The sequence below is a fragment of the Anomaloglossus baeobatrachus genome, chromosome 2, assembly GCF_048569485.1.
Source record: "Anomaloglossus baeobatrachus isolate aAnoBae1 chromosome 2, aAnoBae1.hap1, whole genome shotgun sequence".
Taxonomy (NCBI): Eukaryota; Metazoa; Chordata; class Amphibia; order Anura; family Aromobatidae; genus Anomaloglossus; species Anomaloglossus baeobatrachus.
Genome location: NC_134354.1, coordinates 48,929,405 through 48,938,719, shown reverse-complemented (window position 1 = coordinate 48,938,719; position 9,315 = coordinate 48,929,405). Strand labels below are relative to the sequence as shown.

At 46.5% G+C, this 9,315-nt stretch overlaps 1 protein-coding gene across 2 annotated transcripts in view; it reads left to right on the top strand.

Moving 5' to 3' along the window:
• The first annotated feature begins 4,841 nt into the window (after positions 1-4,841).
• EPCIP (exosomal polycystin 1 interacting protein) overlaps positions 4,842-9,315 on the top strand; it is an 83,435-nt gene continuing 78,961 nt past the window's right edge. Inside the window, exon 1 of one of the 2 annotated variants that reach the window (XM_075333013.1) lies at positions 4,842-4,929. Coding sequence is in view for 1 of the 2 variants with exons in the window: in XM_075333011.1 (XP_075189126.1) it covers positions 4,892-4,929 (38 nt within the window). In the remaining variant the exon portion in view is untranslated. The remainder of the gene's footprint in view (positions 4,930-9,315) is intronic. The other variant, XM_075333011.1, reaches the window with a different exon arrangement.

The window sequence follows — 9,315 nt, the reverse complement described above, 5'->3', positions numbered from 1 at the left end:
TGGATTGAGGTCTGGAGACTGTGGGGACAATCCAGCACTTCTACTTCATTCTTATTAAACCATTTCTTCGCCAATCTCAGCATATGCTTTGGGTCGATGTCCTGCTGGAACACTATGTTGTACTTTTTATACCCATAGTACTCGAGTGTACGAAGCAACTCATCTTGTAGGACACTCATATATAGCTCAGCATTGAGACCACCATCGATCCTGGTCAAGTATTCAACGCCTTTGGCTGTGAAACACCCCATATCATCAGGCTTCCTCCATCAATCTTGACAGTTGCTTCAATTTCTCGATCCATTAGCCCCTTTTTCTTTTGTTTCTTTCAGACCCATTTTCCCTCATCAAAGCCATCTATTGACTTTCATCTCGTTGCTCCAAATCACACATTTTCAATCTTGTAGTCTCCACTTTTCATACTTTTTACAAACTCGAGCCAACACTTCTAATGATAATATTGAAGTTGAGGCTTCTTCACCTTTTTTCGGGCCACCAGTCCAGACTTGTGTGACATGTATCGCACAGTGGTTGCATGGACGTCTGTGATCTCACTATTATAAAGAATACAAGCTGCCTCCACTTCCGGGTTTATCGCACCAGAACTAATAGACCTTGCCATGAACCGATCTGTTGACTCCAATACTTTGCCTGGACGTCTACCTCTTGGCTTTTGAATGGGTTGATGGACTTCATTTCAGATTCTTCCAACTGTCATGGCACTTGCATGATGCAGTTTGGCAATTTTCTTCACCTACAGACTGATGAGCTGAATGATGTTTCTCTTTTCATGGGAAATCTTCATGGCTATTCCTTGATTTGAACCAGTGATCTTTTTGCTTGGGAATGAATCTAAAACACTGAGCTAGTAGCAAAGCAGTAACAATGCAATGACATGACAAGAATCTGCATAAATAATTAAATGCTAAATTATTGCTTTATGTATGAGATAGCCAAGATGACTGTCTATAAAATGAAGTTAGTCTCACTCTCAGTGTTGTAATGGTTGATGAGATATGGAGCCTGAAAGTCAAAAGTTCAAAAATTGTTACCCTTTTGCTCATCAGTGGATTACAGATCCAGGACATCAGTCACAAACCAACACACGATGACTCGCGTGGACTGTGACATACTAATATTGGATTCCAGGCTCGGAATAAGGTTTTTTTGGGACTATATCAAAACTTGTCAGTTTTCTCCAACATAACAACCATATTGTAAACCTCTCAGAACAGTGACAGCAACACTGTACTCGCAAAATTAGTGACAGCCACAAAACTCACATAATTTCTGCTAACAGTTCCAGCCACGACACCCCTATTATTGCCGGCCACACTGAGCCTCATGAAAAAAACTATATTGCTTTCCTTGACTTCTAGCCACTATTCCACTACCTGAAAAAGAACCACTGTGCCACCCATTACTACTAGATATAATACCCCCAGATAAGTAGCAATGAAAATGTCTCCTGTAGTAATATCTACCATCCCACCTGTCGCGGGCGGGGAGGAGGGTGTCAACACTGCGCTCACCCCACTGCTCGGGTCCGGCTGCTGCTGCTCTGTGGTGGCTCGAGCGGTGGGCCGGATCCCGGGGGTCTCGAGCGGCGCTCCTCGCCCGTGAGTGAAAGGGGGTTTTGATGTGTTGGTGGGGGATTGGATTAAAGTCCGTGACGCCACCCACGGTTGTGGTGATTGTGTGGACACCACCGCTGCTCTGTCTGGGGATCCCGGGAGTGGTGGTATGGAGCAGCTAGTTGTTGATTTGCCCCTCCGTGGGTAGGGGGTTTGGTGATCCCGGGGCCCGGTGATGGGGTTGGGTTGGTGGACAGGCGGGTTATGGGGCCTGTGGAGGTGCAGGGACGTAGGGGCAGCGCTGTGCCGCACGGCACTGAGGTACTCACTCAGCCCAAGGATGATGACACAGTTCACGGTAAACAAACGGCTGGTTGGACGGGTCCCTCGGACGGCTGCGGTGCTGATGTTCCCTGCAGTTAACGGTGGCAGTCACTTCCCTGCACCTATGTTCAATGTTGGTTGCGATGGATTCCCACCGGTAACCCGCTCCCCGACTTGGATATGGGCCGGAGGAACCCCACTCTTGCCCGCAGGCGCTGGCCCTGGGAAACTGGTGCCTTGGCGGTGGCGGTGTCTCCCCTTCACGGTTGGACGGTTGCCTTCACTCGGGACTTTGCTGCTGGGAGACCCGGAGGTCCCCTTCACTGACGGATTTGGCAAATTCGGCGACTCCTAGCCTTGCCGGGATCCGAAAGGCCCCTGCCCTGGTGCTGACTGTTCTTTGTATACCGCTCCGGTACCGCCGGGTCACCACCCGTCCACGGTCCTTTCGGCAACCTCCGAGTAGTCTCTCCTGCAGACGGTCACCGCCGTCTGTCAACCTTGCTGTCTCAGTCTGGGGCACACACCCGGACCAACTTCAGGCTTCTCGCTGTCACTTTCTCTGTCTACTTCCACTACTTCACTTCACTTCCTTCCACTTTCACTGCCCTAGCTGGACTCTCCAATTACTCTCAACTTCAACTAAAAACTAACTGCCTGGTTTTCCCGCCTCCAGGGCTGTGAACTCCTCGGTGGGTGGAGACCAACTGCCTGGCTCCACCCCCTGGTGTGATCATCAGCCCCTGGAGGAAGGCAACAAGGGTTTCTGGTCTGACCTTGGTGTTCCTGCAGGGATGTGGGGTGTGTGTGGTGTTGTGACCTGTGACCCCTGGCTTGCCCAGGGCGTCATACACCCACATAGAAAAATACTATTCTCAGTGCCCCAGTGGAAGCCATGCCACAGTGTACCCTACAGCTTGTAGCTCAAAGACTATGCAAATCATTCACTAAAATGCAGTTACTCGGGCAGTGTTAGATGAATGTCTCCCGAACCAACAGTTTGGTCACCAGCTGACCATATAATGTCTATGGGATTGTTCCAAGTCTCTCCCGCTGACAAAATCTTAGAGTAGAAAGAGTTGAGTATGTGGGACCGAAGTCTTTATTCACCAAACAATAACCATAGAATCATCATAGAATGGTAGCGTTGGAAGGGACCTCAAGGGTCATCGGGTCCAACCCCCTGCGAGTGCAGGCTTTCCTAAATCATCCCAGCTATTTGTTTATCCAGTTTCCGCTTGAAGATTTCCATTGATGGAGAGCTCACCACCTCCCGCGGTAGCCTGTTCCCCTCTCTGACTGCCCTTACTACCTCTTGCGGTAGTCTGTTCCACTCCCTGACTGCTCTCACTGTCAATATCTGTAATCTGAATCTCCTTCCTTAAAATTTCATTCCATTACTTGTTGTACTTCCTTGTTCTAATGAAAATATTGTGGTTCCCTCTGCACTGTGACTACCTTTCAGATATTTGTAGACCGCTATTAAATCTCCTCTCAGCCTTCTCTTTTTCAAACTAAACATCCCTAGTTCTTGGTGACATGGTTTGGAGACCTTCTACCATTTTGGTTGCTTCTTCTCTGGACTTGCTCCAATATATCGATGTGTTTCTTCAATTGGGGCGCCCAGAACTGTACACAGTATTCCAGGTGGGTTCTGACCAGGGGAATAATTACCTCTCTTGATCTAGATTCAATGCTTGTCTTAATACATCCCAGAATTTTGTTGGCCTTTTTAGCTGTAGCACCGCATTGTTGGCCCAAGTTGAATCTGGGATCCACTATTATGCCCAAGTCCTTTTCCCCAGTGCTATCACCTAGTTCTATTCCTCCCGTATTATATATGCTTTTTATATTTCTTTTACCCAGATGTAGGACTTTGTATTTGCATCCTGTTCTCCTCAGCCCATTGTTCGAGTGTGTTTAGATGCTTTTGAATAAACCAACACATGCATAGTCTGGTCAACTGAGTTTTTGTGTTTAGGAGAGATTGATGGCCATTTCAAAGTCAACACCATCAGAGTGCTATTATATCACTATGACCGGAATGGGAGGAAATATGTTGAGTAAAATACTGAGAAGTCTGTCAAGGAAGTGTCACGCTGGTGACTATGATGTGACTAAATAGGGAGCCCTTAGCTAGCCCTCAGACTAGGTAGGACCCTGAGCTGAATATCAACCCAGAGGTTCACTCAATGGCAGTGAGGTCTGAGCCACCAGTGTGTCCCTATCTGCTGTCCAAGACTCTAATGTTACACCCTCCACACCCACCACCGTATGGTCAGGCCAGTATTGTAGTCACAAAACCCCACTGACACACAACACAGACTGTGAGGACAACATCACGCACCCCAAAAACAAACACCATGGGGACTATAAGAAGGTGTATAGGGGGTAAATAAAGTAAGGGGAAGGTAGCTAAACAACCAGGTACATCCCCACCAAACAATTGAAGATGACAACAAGATGCTTGGATGAAGGCGGCTGAAGAGGAAGACGCACAGAAGAGAGTGGCCACCAAGGAGGAACGATGCAGAGTGATTGAATATTGGGTTCCCAAAGCTTATCCAAGCAAATTGGTCACCAATTTCTGGTTCCGTTTGGACAAAGTCTGTAAAAAAGCCATTCAGGAAGAAGTCAAGCAGTAAGAATTAATGTATTTATTACACCTGGAGTTGTCTGGCTTTTACAGTAAATTTATGTAAAATACGATAAAGACATTTGAGGCCCACATGTGAGATGAACGGGTTTATTACATGGACTTGGCCTCTTCGTACACTAAGTATGAAAGATGAAAGAGATTCCTCTCTGAAAATCATTTGTAGTTATCATACTCAAATAATGATTTACCCTTCAGTGATACATTTAGCTACTAGAAATTACTGTACGGCACTCCTCCAGAGGAGATCAGAGAATGCTTGAGTAAGAGCCAAGTCATTCCGGAGTGTGGAGTCGTCTGGGAGCTCTGTGCACTGCCGAGGATGCTGCTACCGAGGATGCCCCCGCCAAGGATGCTCCTGCCGAGGATGGAACGGTGCGTCTCGTAAGATAATATTGCCGTATGATGACAAATCCAGAAAGAATCAAAAAGTTAATGATCAAAAAGCAATATGTTAGCACCAAAACTGTGTGTCTGCTGCCTTCCATAATATCAGTTGCATTGGAAAAATAGTGTCTACTTTATCCCCTTCGTAACAGAGCAATTTTTCATTTTTATTCTCTTGGGGGGGTTTTATCATTTTTTTCCCCAAGAGCCGTAACTTATTTATTTTTCCATGAATACAACCATATGATGGCTTGTTTCTTTTTAGAAGGAGTTGTATTTTTGAATGATAGTGTATTCCTTACCATAAAATGTACTGAAATATTTGAAAAAAAATCCAAAAATGGTGAAAAAAATTCACTGTTTCATTCATTGTTTGTTTTTTTTTTGTATTTTTTTATACCATTCATTATGTGATCAGATTTACCTTGCTCAGGTCAGGACAATTATAAGGATACTAAATTTAAAATATATTAGTGATTAAATAAACTCTAAAATTTGAAGGAGGAAAAAATTGTTTTTTTATTTTTACATTTTGATTGTTTTTTTATTGCATCAGTTGATAAATGATGTTTCGATTTTTTTAATTCTTTTTATTATGTGACCTGCAATTTAAATAATTTAATATTATTACAGATCAGCCTCTCATGGACATGACGATACCATATAGTTTTATTTCTTTATTTTTGAACTGGGAAAAAGAAGAAAATTTTAAATTTTATTTATTTTTTTTAATATTTTATAAAACATTTTTTTACTTTCATTTTTAGCTTCCTTAGGGGATTTGAATCTTCAATCAATTGATTTCTTATACTACATACTGCTATATTCTTTGCATTGCTGTATAGACTCGAAAAGAAGGAGCAGAGTCATTTCATTACCAATAGAAAGTGGGTATTAATTATAGCCCAGTTGAACTACTGGAGGGCTTAATTATCTTGCAGTATACTGTTAAAAAGTGTCACGTCTCCACCAGGGCCTGCTCCGGTGACGTCTGCCCCGGTCACCAGGCGCCACTCTACTGTCACGTCTCCACCAGGGCCTGCTCCGGTGATGTCTGCCCCGGTCACCAGTCGCCACTCTACTGTCACGTCTCCACCAGGTCCTGCTCTGGTGACGTCTGTCTCGGTCACCAGGCGCCACTCTACTGTCACTGCTCCACCAGGGCCTGCTCCAGTGACGTCTGCCCCGATCACCAGGCGCCACTCTACTGTCACTGCTCCACCAGGGCCTGCTCCAGTGACATCTGCGCCGGTCACCAGGCGCTGCTCTGTTCACACTGCAGGCAGTGCTGGTGATGGGGGAGATGTCAGTTCCAGTGACTCTGGTGGGCGGAGTCACCGCACATTCACCAGGCTTGGTCTGGCTGGAACTTGCAGTACTGCTGACTGACTGTAGGGGTGTGTGCCTTCCAGCTAGTATCGGCTCATACTCCAGCCTATTGGAAGGCACCACACCCTTTTTATATCCTTCAGTGTTTCTGGATCTTTGCCAGATATAGTCTTGTGTTGCTGTGAGCCACATCCTCCCTGGTACTGTGCACCTTGTTTTATGTCTCCTATGAAGTCGTCTTTGCTTATTGACGTCCCTTCTGCCTGCTGTTTTGTACCTCGCCTGACATCTCGGTTTGACCTCGGCCTGTTTTCTGGACATTCCCCCTGCCTTTCCATTTTGTACCTTGCTGATGTTCTGGTTTAGACCTTGCCTGGCGACTATCCCTGTCTCTAGACTGCAGCCTACCTTAGGCCTCCAACACACATCCGTGAAAAACACGCACATGTCATACGGTCCGTTTTTCAGGTCCGTGATCCGTTTTTAGGTCCGTTTTTATGGTACATGTGGCATCCGTGTGAATGGCGTATGCTAGCCGTATGTGTGTGTGGAATGTCCGTGTGTGCGTGTGAAACGTAACTGACGTGTGTGTGTTGTCCATGTGAAATGGTACGTGTGTGAGGCACAATGTCGTTGATACAAACCCGCTGACAGCAGACAGAGTCACGTGATGAGAATGAACTCGGATGAACTTCACCCGACTTCATTGTCATCCCGCGGCTGTCTGTGTCGCGTCCTGATTAGCGGTCACCCGTGAAGGACTCACCGGTGACCGCTAATCCCCTTAGTGACTGAAGTGAGCAGCGCGATTAGCGCTGCCGTCACTCAGGCTACCCGCAGCCAGTTGTATCCTCCACCCGAGACCGCAACTCACCTGTGACTTCATCGCTGTCACTCGGGCGACTTGCTGTCACAGTTAAAGGACCCAGCGGTGGCCGCGAGTGACCTGAGTGATAGCACAGCTGATCACGCAACTCACCCCAGTTGCTGCGTGGAGCTGTCAGGAGCGGCGGTGTTCTTCTGCAGCTCCTGTCACCTTTATGTAGCAGAGCTGGAAGCGACGCAGGACCTCCGTGGATTACGCTGGACATCGATGGGTTTTTGGGGCTTAATAAATTGGTGAACGAGGGTATTTCTTAGTGTTTAATATTGTAAATAAAGGATTTTTCGTTGTGTGTGTTTATTTACTGTAACTTACAGATTAATCATGGAAGGTATCTCGGGGAGACGCCTGCAATGATTAATCTTGGACTTAGTGGCAGCTATGGGCTACCATTAACTCCTTATTACCCCGATTGCCAACGCACCAGGGAATTCGGGAAGAGCCGGGTACAGTCCCAGAACTGTCGCATCTAAAGGATGCGGCAATTCTGGGCGGCTGTTGGCTGATATTGTTAGCTGGGGGGCTCCCCATAACGTGGAGCTCCCCATCCTGAGAATACCAGCCTTCAGCCGTGTGACTTTACCCTGGCTGGTATCAAAATGGAGGGGGACCGCACGTCGTTTTTTTTAAAATTATTTATTTTTTTTACTGCTTGATATTGACACACCCACCGGCGGTTGGGATTGGCTGCAGTGAGACAGCTGTCACTGAGCGTGGGGGCGTGTCTCACTGCAACCAATCATAGGCATCGGTGGGCGGGGAAAGCAGGGAATACGAGATTGATTAATGAGCGGCCGGCTTTTTCAAAATAGTAAAAGCCGCCGGAGTTTTTTTAAAAGCTGTGCAGCGCCGCGCCGGTGATCGGGGAACAGTGAGTATGAGAGAGGGGGGAGACTGACCGACATGGACAGAGAGAGAGAGGGACAGACAAGACAGAGAGACCGACTGACAGACTGAGGGAGATTGACCAACATACACAGAAAAAGAAAGATTGACTGACATCGCTAGAAAAAAGCACCAAACGGACACGGACGATACGGAGATACATACGTGTTTACTAACGTGTGCGCACATACCCATAGACTTTCATTGGGTCCGTGTGTGCGTGCTCCGTGCAGAAAACGGACATGCTTCCGTGCAACACGGAAACACATACGGTTCACGGACACGGACACACGGACATTATGGAATAACGCACGTGTGACCTCAAACATAGATTAACATTGGTGCATGTTTGTCCGTGTCTCCGGTATATACGGAAATGGAACAAACACACACGTATTTAACGGATGTGTGTTGGAGGCCTTAGGCAGTGAACTCCTGGACCCTGCAGTAATTCCAGATCCCTGAATAGGGGTTAAAGGGTTTTGGGGTACCTCGGGGTCCTGCTTAGTGGGTGGCTTGCCGTTACAAAAAATCAAGGGTTGGCCAATGCAAGGCAGTGCACATACAGCAACCAAGATATTTAAATTCCTTTGTCAGTGACTGACAGCAACATCTAAGTGGTTAACACCAGCAATCAGAGCTAATTACAATCATTGCTGTTACAAGCAGATGCTGGCCGAGTAATACAGCCAGCATATGCCCTCTGAGTCTGCTCCACACTGTGCGTCCTGACTGACGTACAGTTACATCTGAAAGCACGAAAAAGTTGCAGAAGTTAATAGAAGAGCTTTGGCTGACACTTCTTGTCAGTAGCTCACTTGCCTGCTTTACTGTATAGACCGGAAAAGAAGTAGCAGAGTCATCTCATTACCAAAAGAAGGTGGGCATTAATAATAGATCTGCTGAACTGCTGGAGGTACTAATTCTCTAGGTTTAGATTTTATTTACTTTATTTAAAGTGGTTTAATCACTTGACACCTGATTAATGTCTGACCACTTGGGTTCCCACTGTTGGGACCCTTCAACCTCTTGCTTTCACTTCCATATAGGCAGCTTGAGGCAAGTAATTTCTTGCACTATATACTTCAGGGGTGCAAACCTTTTTTAGTACATGGGTCACATGCCAGATTGAAGCAACCCCATGGGCCGCAATACAACATCACTACTTATAGTAAATGTCTATTAGGTGCGATTCCATTTCAAGGCTCACAACCATCAGGAGTGTTCACAATCCAGAAATGAAGAGACAATAGATTCAGTGTCGCGGGCGGGGAGGA